Source organism: Oncorhynchus masou, unplaced genomic scaffold, assembly GCF_036934945.1.
Source record: "Oncorhynchus masou masou isolate Uvic2021 unplaced genomic scaffold, UVic_Omas_1.1 unplaced_scaffold_2759, whole genome shotgun sequence".
Lineage (NCBI taxonomy): Eukaryota > Metazoa > Chordata > Actinopteri > Salmoniformes > Salmonidae > Oncorhynchus > Oncorhynchus masou.
The window spans coordinates 21,598-45,354 of record NW_027009190.1 but is presented as its reverse complement, the minus strand read 5'-3'; the positions used below and the strand labels follow the sequence as shown (position 1 = coordinate 45,354).

Below are 23,757 nucleotides of genomic sequence, written 5' to 3'. Positions count from 1 at the left end.
GGGTGGAGTGTTGTGTCATGTCAGGTCCCTACCTGCCCAGGGTGGAGTGTAGTGTCAGGTCCCTACCTGCCCAGGGTGGAGTGTAGTGTCATGTCAGGTCCCTACCTGCCCAGGGTGTAGTGTAGTGTCATGTCAGGTCCCTACCTGCCCAGGGTGGAGTGTAGTGTCAGGTCCCTACCTGCCCAGGGTGTAGTGTCATGTCAGGTCCCTACCTGCCCAGGGTGCAGTGTGGTGCCCAGAGTGTAGTGTAGTGTCATGTCTGGTCCCTACCTGCCCAGGTGCAGGTGTCAGGTCCCTACCTGCCCAGAGTGTAGTGTGTCATGTCAGGTCCCTACCTGCCCAGGGTGCAGTGTCATGTCAGGTCCCTACCTGCCCAGGGTGGAGTGTAGTGTCATGTCAGGTCCCTACCTGCCCAGGGTGCAGTGTCAGGTCCCTACCTGCCCAGAGTGTAGTGTAATGTCATGTCAGGTCCCTACCTGCCCAGGGTGCAGTGTCATGTCAGGTCCCTACCTGCCCAGGGTGGAGTGTAGTGTCATGTCAGGTCCCTACCTGCCCAGGGTGGAGTGTAGTGTCATGTCAGGTCCCTACCTGCCCAGGGTGTAGTGTAGTGTCATGTCTGGTCCCTACCTGCCCAGGGTGTAGTGTAGTGTGTCAGGTGTCATGTCAGGTCCCTACCTGGTCCCTACCTGCCCAGGGTGTAGTGTAGTGTCATGTCTGGTCCCTACCTGCCCAGGGTGTAGTGTAGTGTCATGTCTGGTCCCTACCTGCCCAGGGTGCTGTGTTGTGTCATGTCAGGTCCCTACCTGCCCAGGGTGTAGTGTATTGTCATGTCTGGTACCTGCCCAGGGTGCAGTGTGTCATGTCAGGTCCCTACCTGCCCAGGGTGTAGTGTAGTGTCATGTCAGGTCCCTACCTGCCCAGAGTGTAGTGTAGTGTCAGGTCCCTACCTGCCCAGGTGTAGTGTAGTGTCATGTCAGGTCCCTACCTGCCCAGGGTGTAGTGTCATGTCAGGTCCCTCAGTGTCATGTCTGGTCCCTACCTGCCCAGTGTAGTGTAGTGTCAGTGGTCCCTACCTGCCCAGGGTGCTGTGTAGTGTCATGTCTGGTCCCTACCTGCCCAGAGTGTAGTGTCATGTCTGGTCCCTACCTGCCCAGGGTGCTGTGTAGTGTCATGTCAGGTCCCTACCTGCCCAGGGTGCTGTGTAGTGTCATGTCAGGTCCCTACCTGCCCAGGGTGCCTCCTGACTGGGTGTAGTACTTGTTGTAGTCTAGCCTGAGCAGCAGCTGAGCCAGGTCAGAGTTGATCTGGTGGTTTCTGACACCTGACAGGATCTTGAAGAGCAGGAAGGACTGACGACTGAAACCCTGAAATTACAGATGAAGTACTTCATTGTTTGCATTGGCCATTTAGCTAGCACCAAAGATTACAAGCAATTACTATAATATAGTAATATAGGCGTGACAATGGGTGAAAGGTTATTGTTAGCAGTTCTAGCAGACAGCCTTACCTTTACCAAGATGTCCAGTTGGGCTGTTCCTCTCTCATCCAGCGGAGCCACGTTCTGGCTGACCAATGAGCAGAAGTTATGACACAGCTCCAGGATCTCATTCAGACAGTGGAACACCTGGGATCGGAGAGAAGACATTGGACAAAATTCAAAAATGAATGGGAAACCATAGCAAAGTGGTCCTTCAAGGCTGAATCCTAATTTGATAGTGTTGTTATGCATGATTAGCACTCAACACGCAATAACACGTTCAAGGTTGTCTTCATTTCAGTCGCGTTGTGCCATTGGGTCAGGTAAGTGGTTACCTTGTCAGGAAGCATATCAAAGTGACAATCTGATCCTCTGCATAACGTGACTGCAATAAAGAAGACGTTGAAGTGGCCTTAAATTACTGCCACATTGTATTCACGTCAAATGCTAATAAATTGAGACGCTAACCGGCTTGAGCAGGATGAAGGACTGTGCTAGCAGGTTGCTAAGGAAGTGGTCGTGGGCCAGCCGGATGCTCTCAAAGTCTCTGGTGGAGTTGATCTGCTGCAGCAGCTGAGAGAACTGAGACTCCAGCACGTCCACCTGAGAGAGGAGGTTAGAAATATGGCACCAACAACAAGGTCATTCATAGCCTGGTCATAGGAATAGATGTGTTGTCTTGCCAACTCCTATGACCACCTTTGAGCTGGCTATACAGATATGGGACCAGTTTTGAAAGAGGGCCTGAGCAGCAAAAACAAATGTGCATTGTAGTTGTAGAACAAAGAAAGGAATGCTTGTTTGCATTAACATGGCCGTGGTGCATTGAGCCTCTCAAATTTCCTCCCAAAGCTGAATATGAACAGGTAAAAAAAACTATACAGTCTTGTCTTTACTACTGCTCTCTATTCTTAAAAACAGACCAGATGCACTGTACAGTACTTAGTCTTTGCATGTACAGATGACACGTGGTTGTGGCTCAGTTGGTAGAGCATGGCACTTGGAAAGCCAGGGTTGTGGGTTCAATTCCCACGGGGGACAAGTATGGAAACGTATGCACTCACTACTGTGACAGTGTCTGCAAAATGACACTTGTTATTTCCTGGAGATATAATCACCTGTAGGTAGTACTGCAGATTGTCCACCAGGAAGGCCATGTGGTTACGTAGCCTCCACTTGACAGCATCTGTCTGGTTGGATTTGAGGTGTTTCCTCTGCATCTGTAGAGCCCAGCAGTGCTGCAGCTCAGACTGCACCCGCCTCACACTCAGCAGGTAACGGAATATCACATTATACCTGGGAGACAGGACAGAGTCAGGGATATTACATTATACCTGGGGGAGGACAGAGTCAGGATATTACATACCTGGGAGACAGGACAGAGTCAGGGATATTACATTATACCTGGGAGACAGGACAGAGTCAGGGATATTACATTATACCTGGGAGACAGGACAGAGTGAGGGATATTACATTATACCTGGGAGACAGGACAGAGTCAGGGATATTACATTATACCTGGGAGACAGGACAGAGTCAGGGATATTACATTATACCTGGGAGACAGGACAGAGTCAGGGATATTACATTATACCTGGGAGACAGGACAGAGTCAGGGATATTACATTATACCTGGGATATTACATTATACCTGGGAGACAGGACAGAGTCAGGGATATTACATTATACCTGGGAGACAGGACAGAGTCAGGGATATTACATTATACCTGGGACATTATAGACAGGACAGAGTCAGGGATATTACATTATACCTGGGAGACAGGACAGAGTCAGGGATATTACATTATACCTGGGAGACAGGACAGAGTCAGGGATATTACATTATACCTGGGAGACAGGACAGAGTCAGGGATATTACATTATACCTGGGATATTACATTATAGACAGGACAGAGTCAGGGATATTACATTATACCTGGGAGACAGGACAGAGTCAGGGATATTACATTATACCTGGGAGACAGGACAGAGTCAGGGATATTACATTATACCTGGGAGACAGGACAGAGTCAGGGATATGGGAGACAGGACATCAGGGATATTACATTATACCTGGGAGACAGGACAGAGTCAGGGATATTACATTATACCTGGGAGACAGGACAGAGTCAGGGATATTACATTATACCTGGGAGACAGGACAGAGTCAGGGATATTACATTATACCTGGGAGACAGGACAGAGTCAGGGATATTACATTATACCTGGGAGACAGGACAGAGTCAGGGATATTACATTATACCTGGGAGACAGGACAGGACAGAGTCAGGGATATTACATTATACCTGGGAGACAGGACAGAGTCAGGGATATTACATTATACCTGGGAGACAGGACAGAGTCAGGGATATTACATTATACCTGGGGATATTACATTATACCTGGGAGACAGGACAGAGTCAGGGATATTACATTATACCTGGGAGACAGGACAGAGTCAGGGATATTACATTATACCTGGGAGACAGGACAGAGTCAGGGATATTACATTATACCTGGGGGGACAGGACAGAGTCAGGGATATTACATTATACCTGGGGACAGGACAGAGTCAGGGATATTACATTATACCTGGGAGACAGGACAGAGTCAGGGATATTACATTATACCTGGGAGACAGGACAGAGTCAGGGATATTACATTATACCTGGGAGACAGGACAGGTCAGGGATATTACATTATACCAGGACAGGACAGAGTCAGGGATATTACATTATACCTGGGAGACAGGACAGAGTCAGGGATATTACATTATACCTGGGAGACAGGACAGAGTCAGGGATATTACATTATACCTGACAGGACAGAGTCAGGGATATTACATTATACAGAGACAGAGGGATATTACATTATACCTGGGAGACAGGACAGAGTCAGGGATATTACATTATACCTGGGAGACAGGGGGGAGACAGGACAGAGTCAGGGATATTACATTATTGGGAGACAGGACAGAGTCAGGGATATTACATTATACCTGGGAGACAGGACAGAGTCAGGGATATTACATTATACCTGGGAGACAGGACAGAGTCAGGGATCAGGGATATTACATTATACCTGGGAGACAGGACAGAGTCAGGGATATTACATTATACCTGGGAGACAGGACAGAGTCAGGGATATTACATTATACCTGGGAGACAGGACAGAGTCAGGGATATTACATTATACCTGGGAGGGACAGGACAGAGTCAGGGATATTACATTATACCTGGGAGGGATATTACATTATACCTGGGAGACAGGACAGTCAGGGACAGAGTCAGGGATATTACATTATACCTGGGAGACAGGACAGAGTCAGGGATATTACATTATACCTGGGAGACAGGACAGAGAGGGATATTACATTATACCTCAGACAGGACAGAGTCAGGGATATTACATTATACCTGGGAGACAGGACAGAGTCAGGGATATTACATTATACCTGGGAGACAGGAGAGTCAGGGATATTACATTATACCTGGGAGACAGGACAGAGTCAGGGATATTACATTATACCTGGGAGACAGGACAGAGTCAGGGATATTACATTATACCTGGGATATTACATTATACCTGGGGGACAGGACAGAGGGTCAGGGATATTACATTATACCTGGGGGACAGGACAGAGTCAGGGATATTACATTATACCTGGGAGACAGGACAGAGTCAGGGATATTACATTATACCTGGGAGACAGGACAGAGTCAGGGATATTACATTATACCTGGGAGACAGGACAGAGTCAGGGATATTACATTATACCTGGGAGACAGGACAGAGTCAGGGATATTACATTATACCTGGGAGACAGGACAGAGTCAGGGATATTACATTATACCTGGGAGACAGGACAGAGTCAGGGATATTACATTATACCTGGGAGAGGACACGGTCGTGGATATGCCATGACGATAGTGTCAGTTTCAGGAAGACTAGCTAAGTCTAAACTGAATCGGACACAACTGATCATAAGGAAAATATTTTTTTTTACCTTTATTTAACTAGGCAAGTCAGTTAAGAACAAATTCTTATTTTCAATGACGGCCTAGGAACAATGGGATAACTGCCTGTTCAGGGGCAGAACAACAGACTTGTGAGGAATACGAAAACATGACGGTACAAACAATGGTTATATACACTCACTGGCCAGTGTATTAGGTATACCCATCTAGTACTGGGTCAGACACCCCTCCAGAACAGCCCGGATTCCCTTCTTTAGTTAATAACCAAATACAGACCTAAGAAACAACAACTTACAGATGCACACAATCAACGACTACATCTCCCCTGTCCAGACCCGCATGCTCACACCTCCATCCACAGTGCATTGTTGTTTATCACATGGCCTGAAACAGCACCGTTCTGTTTCTCTCAGTAGCCCCGCTCTTTCAATATGTAAATAATAAATCATTAGGTTTTCCAAGATGAGTTATGAGCCTGAATTCTTTGGGGAATGGATTCGACAAGCCGGACATGTTCCACAGGGATGTTGTTCCATGCTGACATGATGGCACCACGCAGTTGCTGCAGATTGGCTATGGTCTACCAGCATCCATCGGACTGTACCATTGACACCAGGCAGGATGGGTTTCATGGACTCATCCTACATCAACATGACGCAACAGACACGGATTCGTCGGACCAGGCCATGTTGTTCCACTCCTCAGTTATCCAGTGTTGGTGATGCCCACTGGAGCCTCTTCTTATTGTTTGTACCTGTTAGGAGTGGAGCCAAGTGTGGTCGTCTGATGCAATAACCATCTGTGACAAAGGTTGGCGAGTTGTGCGTTCCGAGAAGCTGTACTGCAGACCACTGTTGTCCTGCGCCGTTATTTGCCTGTTTGTGGCCCAACTGTTAGATTGCATGATTCTTACCATTCTCCTTCAACCTCTCATCAACGAGCGGTTTTTGCCCACAGGACTGACGCTGACTGGATGGTTTTTTGTTTGTCACACCATTCTCTGTAAACCCTAGACACTATTATGCGTGAAAAGCCCAGGAGGGAGGCCGTTTGTGAGATACTGGATCCGGCACGCCTGGCAGCGAAAATCATACCAGTCACTTAGGTCAGTCATTTTGCCCATTCTAACGTTCAATCGAACAGTAACTGAATGCCTCAATGCCTGTCTACCTGCATTATATAGCAAGCCACAGACTCACTGTCTGTAGGGAGATCCATGTTCGTGAACGGGGTGGTGTACCTAATAAACTGGGAGTGTTCAAATATTCCATTGTCTGTTTGCACAAACATTTGCTAATGGATACCACTTCATGTTAAAGGTAGAGTCCGCAATGCACAAAGTAAAAAGCAATATTGTGTCGATTTCCACAACTACTAAGAGCATTGAAGCACGAGGCTAAACTTCTCCACTGTTACGGGTCCTGCGGCAATCACATTGGGCCCTGGTCAAAAGTAGTGCACTATATAGGGAATAAGGGACCATTTGGGAGGCAGACGTTGCCTGCTGTACAATACTCACTTCTCCAGAACGGCAGGGGTGAAGAGGATGTGCAGGGGCCACTGGACCTTGTAGGCCAAGCCCAGAGCAGCCCAGCCCGTAGGGGGCACCTCCCTGGGGGAGGACTCCTGTGTGGGAGTGGCCCCTTCCCTGGTCCCTGTGGCATCTGAGAACACAATCATACCGTTAGCCACAGGATGGCTCCACACCAGAGGATGTCAGGAGAGTTGAGCGGTTTGAAATCTCACTCATGGACCAGTCTTAGTTAACCACTCTGCCGCTCAACATCCTTCCTCCTGCTCTGCTAAATAAATAGTTTTAAAACGCTCACAGGAACAAACAAAACTGCTGCTCCAAATTCACCCCATTCATTTTTTGGTTAAAAAGAATTTAACAAACACCCCATATACTTGTGACTATGTTCCATTTGTTTTTGAAGTAGGCTGTCATAAGAAGGTTCAATATAGGCTACTAAACAAGCACCAACCTAGGTGATAGGTTGTGGCCACTGTGTTAAAAACAAGTAGCTTTTTCTCTAATCGATTGATGATCAGATACGTCAGTTATAACTGGTTCTGTTGAACTCAAATTTTACACTTGATAGACAACTTTAGTAATGTTACAAACTTAGACTATTTTTTAACAATAGCCTATATAGAAACCAAAACATCTCTGGTGCTGCTGCATGGCCCCATTGGTTGACTTGTCATCAATTATACAGCCTGTGACAGATTTCTTGGTCGACTCATATCAACATCTCTGCGCATTAGTGGTGGGGTAGGCTAAATAAATACAACAGAACAGACCTTAATAAAAGAATGGTGATGAAGGAAATTGAAAATGGTGGACAGAGCATGGCCTGAGGTCGTGGTTGAACAGTACCGGAGCGCAATTGGGAGAGAAGGCCAACGATCCTACATTTTTTTTAAATGAATTTATTATTATTATTATCATTTTTTTTTTGTTATTCAGCCAAATAAACACACACTCCATTCCTCTCTCCACATCCTCTGATCCACTCCATCACATTGTTCACAAGATGGCACACACTGGGTAGAAGACATAGAAGAATGGACCATCCCAAATAGCACCCTATTCCCTATGAAGTGCACTACTTTGACCAGAACTTTGTGAAGAATAGTGCACTATTAAGTGGATTAGGGTGCCAAGTTCAACAGCCTTCTTTTCTCATCTGCTTTTAAAAAGATACCAGGTGACTTCCCAGTACACATCCATCAGATTGCCTTCTCTCATCTGGTGTTGCCAGGTTTTGGCAGGAGAGCTGAGAGAGAGATGACCAAGACAGGCATGCCTAGACTGTCTTACTGTTAGCCACCAGATGGCAGCAACTGGTTACAAGAAAATATACTGGAGCACACAGCCGCGGGCCCAATATGTTCCTTACCCCTTCCCCTTGACCCTGACCTTTCCATGTTTACAGATCTGAATGGTATAAGAAGGTATAAGAAGTGTCATGGTGGACCTTCCACCACATTACAGATCTGCAAACATGGAAGAGTAAGTTAGGGCCATGTGGTAGTAGGGAGCAGACCTGTGTTCAAATACTATTTAGGGTATTTCAATTACTTTCAAAAGACATTTCAAAGTAAATATTTTCTTTGAAAATTCAACTAGCTGAATATTGGAATGCATTTGGAAATACACTTAATGTATTGGCATGTATTACAAAATACACTGAAAATAAGTATTTCAAAAACAAATACTCAAATAAACATGTACTGAGCCCAGGTCTAGTAGGGAGTGAAAAGAGAACTCTAAGCAGCTCTAGTTAAACATACAGTTAGATCTCCTAGACTCCTCGTAGAGGGTTTCTGCTCCAATGAAAAGCCACTCTGAGGAACAAACCTTTGCTCTCCTTCCCCTGGTAGTCGATGGTGAGGTGCAGGAGAGGCAGGAGGTTGTCGTCGTCCAACAACACCTTGTGGGCAGCCTGCTGAAAGGCCACATTTACATCTGTGGAAGAAGGAGTGGAGAAAACAGCCACTGTTAGATCCAAAGAATGACTGCAATACACATGAACCTGTTCATATTCTTCTGTACGGCATCCTTCCATCCTTTCTTCCTTCCTTCCTTGGAATAACAACAATCACAAATGACTGGGTTGGTGAAAGATATTTACTGGAACCCCTACTTTGACCTAGCCACAGTGTTAGATCAGTGATCACTTCAAGAAAGGGAGGAAGTTAGGATCCAGTTTAAACTGCATTTTTAAGTATTCCAAAAGGACCATGGTTTGTGATTGAATAAAGGGGGAATTTTCCATAAGATGAAGTAGGCCCTTAGGAGGTAGAATGCACTATCAAGTTTAGATGTCTGTTAGAGTAAACTGATCCTGGATCTGTAAACATACCGTGTTCAGTGACAGCCGTGGGCGGGGTCTTGAGCATGTGCTGAGCGTGGTCAATGAACACCTGGTACAGCTCGCCACGGCCCAACAGATAAAAGTCCTTTATGATCTACAGGGAAAGAGAAACGGGCGTGTTTGAGGGGTCAGCTTTAACAAGGCGAGGCACAGAATCACTCATCTTGATCACATAAGGAGTAGTTATTTGAGATGCAAGGGGATTTGTAGATAAGTGATTCTCAGCAGTCTGACAGCAATGTAGTCGAGCTCAAACATGACCACTAACAATCTGAAATCAACTGTAAACTGTCACAGCTAGATAGTCCAAATACAAACCTTCAGTTGCCCCAGGAGATCAGATTCCTCCACCATTAATGTCCACAGGTGCTGCAAATAGAAGGATACATTCATTCACCAACTGTTGATTGGATTCACATACCGACGACTAATGTATGGAGTTATTGAGATGAATATGGCCCTAATATCAACTGAATAGAACAGGACCTTTTTGTCCAGCTGATAGTGGGAAGCTGCAGCAGACTTTACAAACACATATCTGACATTTCCTCAGATATGTTGAAGTGCGACGCCCACCTCTGCCACGGTGCTGCGGATGCCGTCTATGAGGTTCTCAAAGTCCACTAGGCTGAAGAGGGGCTGCTGTTTGAGACGGTGCAGCTCTGTTGCAAACATGTCCTCCTGGTGCTTCAGTATAGAGCCTGGACACAAACACACACAGAGGGAGGAAAACATGATCCATCAAATCTTCCAAAATCTTTCATTCCAAGTTGAACGTGGATCTCCTGAAGTGATATTGTCGCAATATGTTACATTGAAGTAGTGCTCGGCGAGATAGTTTGGTGATTTTTTTGTTGTTGAAGTTTTTAGAGAAGCGTAGCAACCAAAGCAAACCAAATAGATGCCAAAATCAGCAATAATACTAATGGTGCTTACCTGAGTGAGGGTGAAACAACAGAAAACGCCCCCTTTCTCCTCCCTCTACTGTTTCCCTACTGTAGCTAAATCATTAACAAGTCAACGTGAAACGTAGCTACAGCTAATAACAAAGGTACATGTGTGGACCAGGTTCTCACCAGCTCTGGACGGGCTGTGGTTGTGGTTCTCAAACATCTGGACGGACTCCCCCACGAAGAGGATCTTCTCAGCCACGCGGATGGGAACGTAGGAGGGCAGCATCTCAGCCCGCAGAGAGAACTGCTGCAGGGACGGAGCCAGCATGTTCTCTTCCTCTATCAGCCTCTACAACGGAATACAGACAACAGCATCGTTCATTAGGGAACACAATGGAAAACATTTTCAAACAGAAAACGAAAATGAGCATGTCTTATTGGACCAGTCTGGGTACTCACTCCCTGTTTCAGTTAGTTTTTCCCTGCTTTGTGCATTATGAAAATGACCCAAATCAGCCGCCTGAAACTGACTGGAAGTACATACAGACTTTTAGATCTTATCCATCCTACAATCTTTACTCTAACAGTAGTGGTGCAAGCTTTACACTAACGCAAGCACTTCAAATCCAAGTGGACAGATAAAGTGCCAAGGTATGAAGTAGGATGAAATTACCCATAGACACTGATCTTAGGTCAGTTTTGCCTCCCCACCCGATATTTAAGTTTAGGATTTTGGGGAAGATATAAACTGAACCTGAAGCTGTGCCTAAGGGCAACTTCTACCCGCCATCTCACTAGATTCTGTAGTTCTCTCAGCTGGAAACATGGATGCAATTGGCAATAGATGCTGATCTAGAATCAGTTTTTCCTCTTACCTTAGATCAGCCAGTTAAGATTTGAGGAAGATATAAGCTGATCCTGAATCTTAGCATAAGGGCTCTCACCAGGTCCTGTAGTTCTTTCAGCTGTTTACCACTGAGGCCTCCAATCCCCAGGTCCTCCTCGTCCTCCTCCTGGTTGGCGGCGGCCCCTCCAGCGCTGGGCCCCTGCTTCACATAGAACTCCTCACTCTGGTCCAGCAGCAGACCGTGCAGCATCCACGCCGCCAGCTGCTTGTACATCACCCCGTGGCACACCGCCAGGATCCTGAGTAGACAGACAGAAGAGAGATCCTTTATGTTGTGTTGCCCTAAGAAACACCAGCCAGGTATCAGTATAGATTCAAGTGTTTATGTGTAGGAGGGGATGACATGTGTCATGGGAATAATTTATCCAGGGGAGAAATAACGAATTTTAAAAAAAATACACGCCCCGGGATCTTAACCCCTTCAGGTTTTGCCTGGAAATATGGCTTGCAGCATCAGTTTCAGGATGACACCACACATGCAGCATAGATCCAAGTAATAGCATAAGCAATGCATAAAGCTTCTATAAGAGGCTAACTTCACATTTGAGTGAAAAAGTTGTGGCCATAACTTACTTCTCCAGGGCCATGCGAACAGGGGGCAGACCTCCACAGCTGTGCTTGTACACCGTCTCCAGGATCTGACAGCCGTGGATCTAATTAGGACAGACAGGATATGACCTCATTTCCATATTCCACACTAATTGATTCAACTGTGCCTACCCATGATGCACTCTGCTCTGAGCGCTGTGACAACTTTGTGCCCCTGTACCACTGTAGCCACCATGATGAACTTTAAATTGGGAGAAAGATGGTATTGTTACAGAAAAATTCTAAACTAAGTCACATTAGAAATGTGTTGACCTTTGAGAACACAAATAGTTTTTGGAGAGCGCTATGGGTGTATGAAAAGTGCTTTATGAGTGTCTTAAATCATTTCCTCCGAAGTAATTGTGTTTGTGTGATTTCTCAGTCATATCAGAAGGAGTGAATACTTGTGTCTCCAATGTAATGCCCTTATCGTCTGGGACTGTACTGTCTTGTCTCCATGGTAATGCCCTTATCTTCTGGGACTGTACAGTCTCATCTCCATTGTAATGATCTTATCTTCTGGGACTGTACTGTCTCGTCTCCATTGTAACGCCTTTATCTTCTCGGTCTATTGTCTTGTCTCCATTGTAATGCCCTTATCTTCTGGGACTGTACAGTCTCATCTCCATTGTAATCTCCATTACTGTCTTGTCTCCATTGTATCTTCTGGGACTGTACTGTCTTGTCTCCATTGTAATGCCCTTATCTTCTGGGACTGTACTGTCTCATCTCCATTGTAATGCCCTTATCTTCTGGGACTGTACAGTCTCATCTCCATCTCCATTGTAATGCCTTTATCTTCTGGGACTGTACTGTCTCGTCTCCATTGTAATGCCCTTATCTTCTGGGACTGTCTCGTCTCCATTGTAATGCCCTTATCTTCTGGGACTGTCTCGTCTCCACTGTAATACCCTTATCTTCTGGGACTGTACAGTCTCATCTCCATTGTAATGCCTTTATCTTCTGGGACTGTACTGTCTCGTCTCCATTGTAATGCCTTCACCTCTGGGACTGTCTTGTCTCCACTGTAATGCCCTTATCTTCTGGGACTGTACAGTCTCATCTCCATTGTAATGCCCTTATCTTCTGGGACTGTACTGTCTCGTCTCCATTGTAATGCCCTCACCTTCTGGGACTGTCTCGTCTCCATTGTAATGTCCTTATCTTCTGGGACTGTCTCGTCTCCATTGTAATGCCCTTATCTTCTGGGACTGTACTGTCTTGTCTCCATTGTAATGCCTTCACCTCTGGGACTGTCTCATCTCCACTGTAATGCCCTTATCTTCTGGGACTGTACTGTCTTGTCTCCATTGTAATGCCTTCACCCCTGGGACTGTCTCGTCTCCACTGTAATGCCCTTATCTTCTGGGACTGTACTGTCTTGTCTCCATTGTAATGCCTTCACCCCTGGGACTGTCTCGTCTCCACTGTAATGCCCTTATCTTCTGGGACTGTACTGTCTTGTCTCCATTGTAATGCCTTCACATCTAGGACTGTCTTGTCTCCACTGTAATGCCCTCACCTTCTGGGACTGTATTGTCTCGTCTCCATTGTAATGCCCTTACCTTCTGGGACTGTATTGTCTCCATTGTAATGCCCTTACCTTCTCGGTCTATTGTCTTGTCTCCATTGTAATTCCCTTACCCTCTGGGGCTTTATTGTCTCCATTGTAATGCCCTTACCTTCTGGGACTGTATTGTCTCCATTGTAAGGCCCTTACCTTCTGGGACTGTATTGTCTCCATTGTAAGGCCCTTATCTTCTCGGTCTATTGTCTTGTCTCCATTGTAAGGCCCTTACCTTCTGGGACTGTATTGTCTCCATTGTAATGCCCTTACCTTCTGGGACTGTATTGTCTCCATTGTAAGGCCCTTACCTTCTGGGACTGTATTGTCTCCATTGTAAGGCCCTTACCTTCTGGGACTGTATTGTCTCCATTGTAAGGCCCTTACCTTCTGGGACTGTATTGTCTCCATTGTAAGGCCCTTACCTTCTGGGATTGTCTCCATTGTAAGGCCCTTACCTTCTGGGACGTCTCCACCACCACCATAACAGAGGGAAACAGCAACTGAAACTGGAGAAGAACAACATGATTACATAAAATGACTAGGGTATATTGTTAAATTAAGATTTTATTTCCTAATTCCATTCATGACATATTGAAAGATACTGTGGATCTTGTGACTGTAGGTGTGAAAGTTCACATTTAAAGATGGAATCCGCATTAGGGGAAACAGCACCACTGTCTGGATTGGATGCTGTGGATGAAAATCCAGCACTTGGAGAAAGAGGAAATTAGGAATATATGTATAATTAGTCAACTACATGTACAGTACATGTGAGCGAAAGTAGCAGTAGAAGTATTTTTGTCCGTTAGTTTACTCCAATCAGGGGAGGGGTGGAAGGGTGGCAGCGCCACTGTACACCCCCAGCACTTTGTTATTGTTTTTGTTTTGTGGATGAAATGGAGGTGAGGTGCGTCGAGCAGTGTGGTCAAAGAAAAAAAAGTGCAGTACATATTGTTCTGTTTTATCGCGTGCAATGACGTTTGAGGGGGGAAAAACAGTGTTTGTAGCTTGCAGTAACTTTTTTGTTGTTGTAATATCCTAAACTGTTTCACCATTAAGGATTACCGCTTTAAAGGCCTAAAACAATTCATTCTACTTCAAATGTACAACAAGCAAATCTAAATCAGAAAAACTAGTAAAAATAGTAACTGGCATTACCTGATCCAACATATAATTCACATGAGATATGGAGAGATGCGGGTCACCAAGAAACTGCAATGAAGAGGACAATAGTGGGATTGATTATGAATGTGCCTTGTATTAATTAGTGCTACAATGCATTTTGTAAATGATCTTCAGTACCTCTTGTTCGAGGTCCAGGAGAGCCTGTCTATAAGGCTGCAGCATGGAGTCCAGTCCCGTGCAGAAAGCCCGCAGGTAAACCCCATTGAGTCCGGCCTGGTTTGTCTGAATGGAGTGGTGCTCCTGCAAAGTACAATCACAGCTTGTTAAGACTATAGTATTTAGCTATATCTGATTAGTATTTTTGGTAATACTAGTACATCTCAATCTAAAAAACAACAACACATGGCACTCACTCTAAAGTTGGTTTAGATTCATTGTCACCGAATCTCACAGAATTTAACCAGTTAATCAGGATTTAAAAATATAAACCCATCTAAGGGGAGGTTTCCCGGACACAGATTAAGTGTAATTCTGCACTAAAAAGCATTTTCAATGGAGATTCTCCATTGAGTTGGCTTTTTAGTCCAGAGAGGTATACTACGAATCAGGTTTGAGGAGTCAGCAAAGTAACTTTGTTCAACCTGGAATAACCGGTCAAGATGAAAGAGGATCACCTTTTAGCCAGGTAAATTTCTCTGGTGATGAATCCTTCAGAAGTAACCTGTTCTGGGGTAAGGTAACTCAGGGCTATAACTATATTATATAACTATATTTATCCTGAATGAAGTGTCTGATGCCACGTTAAATACAACTAGGAACACGGATAAATATGAGGTCAAATCATAACCGAAAGGTTGCAAGTTCAAAATCCCCAAGCTGACAAGGTACAAATCTGTCGTTCTGCCCCTGAACAGACAGTTAACCCACTGTTCCTAGGCCGTCATTGAAAATAAGAATTTGTTCTTAACTGACTTGCCTAGTTAAATAAAGGTAAAATAATAATAATAATAATTTTAAATTAAAAAAAAAAATAAGTCATTGATCTAAGGTCAGAAAGACTGACTTTTTGAAAAAGGCCCGAGTTGGAATTCCGAGTTGGATGATCATTCAAATCGATTTTTCCCCAGTCCGAGCTACATTTTTTTTACATTCCCAGTTGTTTTGAATGTACTGAAGTCTGAGATTTACAAGTTCCTAGTTGTTTTGAGCGATTAAATATGTAATAAATCAAGCGTTTGTGTAAAAAAAATATATATTAAGACACCCATCACATTACACATTTAGTAATGACAAGATGCATTTGAAGGTTCACCCACAGTAAAACTTTTGCATGACAAAAACATTTTTACTGATAGGATTGGGAAAAAAGGTGCTTGTGTGCATTGATAAGCACACCAAAGCACATCAAAGACAGCATTATTAGCCTATTTCACATCATAGTCTGCTGAATTTGTAAGATAATTTATCTTTCATGTTCATTTCGGCAGAAATGAACATGTGGCACTGACTCTCCCATTGATTGATGGTTTCAGCATTGTCTCAATGAAGAGTTTGGCGTTCGGCCAGCAACATGCGACATGCACGTGTAGTTACATGCCTGCTAGAGTTAGCGGCATGCGGACGAGCAACATCCACCGTTGTAGTACTGATGAAGTATGAGCTGGAATGTGAAGCTAATTGAAGCTGGCTAGTTTTATAAAAGCCTGAGTATATCGAGCTTCAATCGTAGTCTTCACCTTATCAAAAAGTAAGAGATAAGCAGGGAGAACATTGGAGAAGGAACCCCAGATATCCTTCAACGATCTCCTCGCTTCCAAATCAAATCACATTTTATTGGTCACATTCACATTTTTAGCAGATGTTATAACGAAGGAAGTGAGAAAATGCTTTTGGCACTCCATATTCTGGGTATTTATCTCACCTGCTGGTGGACATGGCCTGTGTGTTGCTCTATGAACTCTGTGAAGCGAATGTAATCGGATCCCAGTTTGCAGAGGCGGTTCAGGACACTGGTCTCACTGGGATGGAGAAAGGGCAGGTCCTGGGAGACCTACAGGAGTAGCAGAGGTTCAGTTAACCCCTTACTCACAACTCCTTAACAGTGCATTCTTGAACTATGGTTCAGTTAGCTACATGTACATCGTGGAGTAAGGTTCAGTAGGATGCATGTCACACTTACCACCAGCCACTAAACAAAACTATAGTGATGTGTACATACAGCAACAATAGAAAAAAAACTAGTGATGGGTGCCAACAAAAGCAGAAAATAAAACAATTCATAAGTTTACTAGCTAGTTGCACTAGCTAGCTACTTGAGAGAAAAAAAGATTCACATAGCTAGCCAGCTTCTTGCAGCGGTGTTTGTACTTTGTAGAGATAGCTTTTTTACTGTCGTTAGGTAGGTAACGTTATCCCGATATACCTGTAAACCTGTCCGTTTGTTCCATGTGAATATAGTCCCAGGGTATCCACTTAACGCCAACAAGAGCTCGTGAATCATTTTAATTAACTTAAAATCGGATATCAGGTCAAAGTTTACATAAATTGCAGTGTTGAGCCTGTCATTCAATCACAACACTGCCGATTCTGTCGCCGCCGCAACCCGATGACGTATCAATGACGAGGGTGAAGAATTATGGAAATTGTAGTCTTTCCTTTGGTTTCCACATAAGTTCATTAAACGTTTTCTTCCCTTGTACGATTGATTTAGCAACTGTAATGGTCAATGTTTTATATCTAAAACCCCCCAACATATATATAAAGGATCTCGAAGTAGCTATATCTTTGATCAAAAACATGTGGTATCTGTTGTTGCGCAATCGTATGAAAGTTGTAGTTCGACAGTCAACTTGTTTGCATCACTGGTCATGACTCATACAGCAACGCCGCTGCCTGGACAGCTTGAGGTTCGTTCTGAACTGTATATTTGCTATCAATAAAATATATTCTGCAACTTTCTATGATATAGTTATCCAGTAAGGTATATGTTGCTCAAACAAAGCTAACGTTGGCGTAGTGCAGCCACCAACATACGTGTGTTGTGTTTGCTAGCTAGGCTAATACCCGGCGTTTGTTTTAAAGTCTTATGCTAATTCAGTGCTAGCTAACTAGCTAGCCACATTGGAGGATGGCTAGCTATGTAAAATATATTAACCCGGTTGATGTTAAGTTACTCACCGAATGATATGTTTGGATTCACTTCTGATGATAAATTAGCTAGTAACAACAGAGACAGTAATGTTAGATAACTGGCATTGCAACAAACCAACATTGACTTCCGTAAACAAGCGGTTTTCTGATTTGGCCCTACTAACGTTACGTGATATTTGTTATGATAGCTAAATCGCCCTCTCCCCACAATCTCGAAGTTGCTTGGTAGGCAGTGATGACAATAATCACAAAGATTAGATGCCAGCAGTGACTTTAAAAGACGTCAGAAGACGACTACTTCAGATTCCGTAGCGTTATAATATTCCCTCTTAACAAGCCGCTGCTGACAAATTGCAGGTGAAGGACTCTGGCTATAACCATATTTCTGGTGTTATAACTATCATAGAACAGCAACAGCTTAGAGTGCCTGATAAATCTGTTGATGCCATGCCTCTAAAAAAACATGATAGACTGAGCACAAAACACACTGGATTTACTTAGTGTGGTATATAATTTCCCATCAAATCAGCTGATTTGATTTGAGTCTTAAGTAGCCTGTTTTTGCCTCTAGTCACTGTAACACTGATATAGCCTAATAGATTGTGTCCTGTGTCTCTGCGCTGTGTTACAGTGATGGCGGAGGGGAGGAGTGGAGAGGACATTGTTTCAGAGTACCTGGACCAGAACCCTCACCTGGTCGAGTGGGTGGAGTCACTCCGAGGAGGGCATGAGACCAACAAGCAGTGGCATGCCAGGCGAGAGTTTTTCCTGAGGAACATGGAGACGTTCCCCACTGTCCAGCCGGGCTTCCCCAGCCCCAGTCTGGACAGGCTGCTCTCACTGTCCATATGCTGGGCCAACCACATCTTCTTGGGCTGCAGGTATGTGAATTGTAGCCTGTTCCCAGATCTGTTTGTGCTGTCTTGTCAACTAGATCTCAAACAGGCGATGTTTGAGGAATGGATAGAGGAACTTAGTTTTAATGGATTTCGATGTGGAGCGTTACTGTAATATAATTTTCACACTTCACACAAAATGTATGCACATACTACTGTAAGTATATCTGGATAAAAGCATCTGTTAACTGGCGTATACTACAGAGACGAGCTGAGCTGCAATGGCCTGGTTATGCATCCTCCATAGTAGTTGAAAACCTGCTGGAAAGGACAGTGTGAGAAGGAAATATCCGAGCCAACACAGTATATGGTTTGTGTCTGCACTGTTGATAGTGTGAAAAGAGTATTAGTTAGAGTTATAATGGGGGTGCTGCTGGTGTTCTTCCATAGCATCTGGTTTAAAATCATTCAACGCTACAACATGTACTCTCCAGTTTGGACCAACCAGAATGAAAAACTTCTACAGTATTCCAAAATAGTAAACCAATGTAAAAACAAACTAACAAAACAGGAGACGAGGGTCAACTGTCCTAAAAGGTATTTAGTCTTCTTCTGACTGTGTTGTTTTGCAGATACCCTCAACCTGTCATGGACAGGATCAAGGAAATGGCAGAGGGAGTGGTTGTCAATGATGCTCCAGTTCGAAAGACCAGAGATGAAATCTTGGGGAAAGGAAAGAGGGCTGCAGGTATGATGCTGAAATCCTACTGTATATTCAGTTGTGTACATACTTCTCAAAACTAGTTTTTATTACTTTTTCCCCCTTCTAATTTTTATTACTACTTGTTATTTAGGACTTTGTTTGACATTTGATCCTTGATTGATATTGTACTGCATTGTTGAAGAGAGTATTTCACTGTACTGTTTACACCTGTATCCTGTGCACTTGATCAATAAATGTTGATTTCATTTGAATTTGAAACTATTTAAAGTTTAGATTCCTTGTATAGTTTGGAGAGTCCAACTTTAAATGTTTTAATTGATGCTAATATTATAGCCCTAACAAAAAAGAAATGGCCTGTCTTTGCTTCAGGGTTGTACAGTATTGTTAACTCATGGAAGTGATTCAGTACACTGAATGGAAATTACTGTGATGCTGTATATCCATTTCTGTATATTTGTGGGACAATTAAAGAGGGAAAAGTTCTGTACTTTTCCCTCAAACATACTCTACATTGTTACGGTTAAATTAATCATACAGCAGTATTTTTTCTGCTGCTTTTGTTTTGGCCTTGAAGTAAACGCTGCCTATCCAACGCCTCCCTCACACCGCTGGAATCTGTCCTCTGCAGGTGAAGCCATTGTTGCCGGGAAGAATCCCTACTCAGTTGTCTTTTATCTCGCTGATTCTCAGGGGGCGACGACGACAGCTGCGCCAAGCGGACCAAGCCTGGGAACCTCTTCAAGCAAGGCCCACCCCCGCAGGCACCTGCCGAGCACCAGCCCTTCTTCAACCGCCTCTACAAGGCTGTGGCGTGGAAGCTGGTGTCGGCAGGGGGCTTCGGCCCCAACCTGGACCACTTTGAGATCCTGCGTGCCTGCACTGAGTCGTCCAAAGAGAGCCTGAGCTGCGTCTTTGTGCCCCTGAAGGACATCCCCGACCTGCCTGCGGCGCGCTCCCAGAAGGAGGGCCAGGTGTGCGAGCTGCGCTGCCAGACAGTCTATCTGGGCACGGGCTACGGGCGTGACGAGGCAGCTGCCAGGGCCATGGCATCCAAGGAGGCCCTCAAGGCCTTCCAGGGGCGCAAGGTGACGGTGAAGATCTGCCGGCGGCGGTTCAATGGTAGGGATGTAGAGGATCTCGTGCTGCTGGATGATCAGCCCAGGAACCCGGGCTTCCCTCCCGCTATCAGCTACCCCTTCCAGCCAGAGCAGCAGGGAGACGGGCCGTCGTAGCACAGCCATGAGTCATAGAGTATCCTCCGGGGCCTTTCCAGGGTCATGTTCAGTAGGCATCAAAATGTAGTAAAATGGGGACGTAGGAATGGGGGTTTGAAATAATTTCACAATTTGAATAGTATAATGAATTTTTGTCAGATGTTCAAAATACATGTGTTATTGTTTTTTTGTGTTTTACCTGAGCACTGCTGCGGGAGGGAGAGAGGCTGGCGCTCTATTGCTGCAGCTGCAGAGGGGGTGAACAGATGGATGGAGGGAGAGAGAGACACCAAGGCTATTCAATGTTATTTATTATCCTATATAACAGTGCCTGTCTTGACTGGAGTAGCCTAGAGAAGCTAACCAGCTATAGCTAGCTCGGCTAATTGAGGCCACATGCTGCGCTTTCCCCCCAACTCCATTCAGATAAAACAACAGCCTACCTGTTGGTTGTTATTCTTTCTCATTTCGCTAAATTTTAATTCAGTAATTTTATTCCATCTTGCATTGCATAAGTGAACTTTCATTCCACTTGTTACACATTTAGCCTCTTTTCCACGTTGATTGGCCTACATAAACAACAAGCTACACATGGCTACCGGTCGCATGCCGGTCTTTTTATGAGGTGCACTGTGCACGTCATAAAAACAACATAAAAAAGTTAGTTTTATTAAATTAGTAATTTGAAATGGCATGGTATATCCTTGTATGTAACAATGTCCCATGGATATTTTAATTTAGAAAAATAATTTTCTGTGTAAAATAGGCCTATATTTCTTTCTTCTCACAAAATTGTATACTCACACAAGTATTCGAATACTAATGTCTGTTCAAATATTCGAATAACCATGCACATCCCTAACTGGGAGGAACTACCTCTCCTGGTCCAATAATACATGCTAATTTCAGTTTCTCGTTACGAAACGTTTTGCTACTGTGTGCCCTAATGAACACGGCCCTGGTATTTAGAAGTTGTGTGGGTTTGAATGGAGCTGCTCTATGAGTCATACAGTACCACTGAATGGATGGACTCAATGCATCATCACCACCACTTAGTAGTTTTTACGCTTTTATTATTCTTGAGGAGCGTATACCCAGTTCTTGTTCCATAGGTCATTTGGATTCCTTCAGAGTGGGGATGGTAAGAAGTTTAGTCCCTTTTAGTATCGGTTGTGCCTGTCTGCTGCCTACAACAATGGAGAAATGTCCACAGTTTGTAAGGGTGTGGATCACAAAATGTCACCACATTTTCCCTCCCTTTGCTTGGGTCTATAGTCACGCCATACACTTTCCTTCCATGTCCTCTAGCTCAGGGCCCCCGGGATGAAGTTCCCCCTAGATCTAGGATCAGCTTCCTCTCCCTCAATCCTAACCTTAGCCATTAGTCAGGAAAATGCTAAACTGACCCAGGATCAGCCTCTAGGTGCAACTTAACCCTACACCTAGCTCAGGACTATGGTGGATAGTGCGGCTGCACTGGGTCTGACCCTCAAGCCATTTAATCAGCTATCTGATTAACAACCCGACCACTAGACGAGGGACATTTCTACCGTTTATCAATACCGTTAATAACATGCAACTAATGAATCCTGTGTGGCTCGTCATTCGAGTTTTCTATTGATGCTTCAAATCTCCCTGAGTGATCACATTACAAATGTTATGCTTTTTTTGTTTAATGAAGTTACAAAGTTAGTCATGGAATGAGAATGAGGTATACTTTTGATAATTTAACACCGGCTCTTGTATTTAAAATGCACAAGTCCTCTGACAGAATCATTATTTCAACTGTTGTTTTCTGTTCACAGTAGAATACATTGTCACTATTATAACTCAGTGTGTTTGTCTGAATACAAACGGAGGCATCTTGTTTAGTTGTTCTGCATGATGTAGATTAGTTGATGATGGAACTTTGACATTCATTTAAAACCACTCTGTTCTATTTTGTGTGAGGAAAGCTGTTGAGAAAATGTTGGTTTTTGTTATGTTTATGAATTGATTCAGTAATTCTAAAGGAGATGATTGGCGTTAAGCCAGTTTCATAGAATTGTATGATATGTTTGATAGTGCTTGAGTCTTTACATTCAAAAATCATCAATGGAAGATCGCTGCTGTAATGTTTTGCTTTTCAAAGCTGAATGATATGAAATGGGTTGCGTTGATGTGTAAATGGCCACAATATTTAGTGACATTTTACATTTCTATGAGCGGTCCCTGTTTCTATATTTTTGTTAATAAAAATAATTTAAGAATGTTTGTCGTCCAATGATTGTCTCCTATCCACACTGACATGAAGAGGGTGAAACACATTTATCAAAGACAAGAACATAGATTAAGTCCCAATTATGGTAAGGTTATGTTGCCATCAAGTCTTTGGGGTTTGAATTTTGATATTTGTAGCCTTATTGATTATTGACTGATAGATTATTTCAATGAATCCATACAGGTTTTGGAGAGGTGCAGGGGCCTGCCACACTGGGCGCCGGGGAGCTGGTGTTGTAGGGGATAAAGTGCCTTGCTCAAGGGCACAAGGGTTGCTGGATCGTCTCCGAACTGCTAGGCTACCTGTCAGGGCTCAAAACAACCCAGTTCATAATAATCAGATAATGTTCATCCACTTTTTCTCATTACAGTCCTTAGAGTCTGCTACTGATTTACAAGTAATTGTGCCTAGTCACTCTCCCTGGCATCTTCATTACGTTCTTCTCTCAATAGCTGTCATAATAATGTAATAGATGCACCCATCAAAATGCATTTTGAGTCACCCTTGGTCGGCTCCTTGTTCCCGCATAATAGGTGTTAGTTGCTTTACAAGTCAAGTCCTTATAAATGGTGATTTAATTGGCATATTGGTGGCTGACCTCATCCTGACCTGGCGCTGTCTTGTGTCACCATCATAGTGTTTCCTTCAGGTTGTTGTCGTACTGCTGGAGAGTTAGTATGTGTTTACGCTACTCACAGCTAGTTAACTGTGGAATATGTTCCTTTAGATATACACTGAGTATACAAAACATTAAGAACACCTGCTGAATATTAGGAAGGTGTTTCTAATGTTTGGTATACTCAGTGTGTAATACTTAATGAGTGAAGGGAAAAGGATGTTTTAGCACAGCATGGTTACATACCACATGTACGTAGTGTGATTGTAACAACAAGGCATTGAGGGTCCTTTGGAATGAACATTATTGGATGTGGTGGGGAATTTAATCTGATGGAAAAGTTTTCTGTACAACCCACAGATGGTGTTTCATAGATAGTGATAACACTCACACACATACATGAGTGCATCTGACCCTTGTCAATTTGATGAGTCAAATATTTTAATTGTACCTGTCTCACTCCCTATCAAATAAAGACATATGCCAGAACTAGCAACAGAGCAAAATACTGCATGAAAGACAATGCTGTGTTTAGGTTATGT

The 23,757-nt window shown here is 43.9% G+C and overlaps 2 protein-coding genes and 1 non-coding gene across 3 annotated transcripts; 2 read left to right on the top strand and 1 right to left on the bottom strand.

Annotated features, from left to right (window-relative positions):
* Positions 1-1,205: 1,205 nt before the first annotated feature.
* On the bottom strand, positions 1,206-17,032 carry LOC135533872 (gamma-tubulin complex component 4). The gene is made up of 17 exons (XM_064961076.1): positions 16,838-17,032; positions 16,337-16,465; positions 14,593-14,715; positions 14,449-14,502; positions 13,746-13,796; positions 11,709-11,788; positions 11,173-11,374; positions 10,412-10,577; positions 9,912-10,036; positions 9,654-9,704; positions 9,324-9,429; positions 8,819-8,926; positions 6,974-7,118; positions 2,596-2,773; positions 1,946-2,080; positions 1,508-1,624; positions 1,206-1,364 (listed from the first exon to the last, which is right to left on the bottom strand). Exons 1-17 carry the CDS (start codon positions 16,913-16,915, stop codon positions 1,221-1,223), a joined length of 1,992 nt encoding a protein of 663 aa, XP_064817148.1. The 5' UTR covers positions 16,916-17,032; the 3' UTR covers positions 1,206-1,220.
* On the top strand, positions 2,449-2,518 carry trnap-ugg (transfer RNA proline (anticodon UGG)). Its single transcript has one exon. It is a non-coding gene; the product is annotated as a tRNA-Pro (tRNA).
* A 205-nt stretch (positions 17,033-17,237) lies between the features above and the next one.
* Positions 17,238-22,590, top strand: LOC135533871 (protein CDKN2AIP homolog A-like). The gene is made up of 4 exons (XM_064961075.1): positions 17,238-17,321; positions 18,197-18,446; positions 19,034-19,149; positions 19,816-22,590. Exons 2-4 carry the CDS (start codon positions 18,199-18,201, stop codon positions 20,355-20,357), a joined length of 906 nt encoding a protein of 301 aa, XP_064817147.1. The 5' UTR covers positions 17,238-17,321; positions 18,197-18,198; the 3' UTR covers positions 20,358-22,590.
* Positions 22,591-23,757: the final 1,167 nt, after the last annotated feature.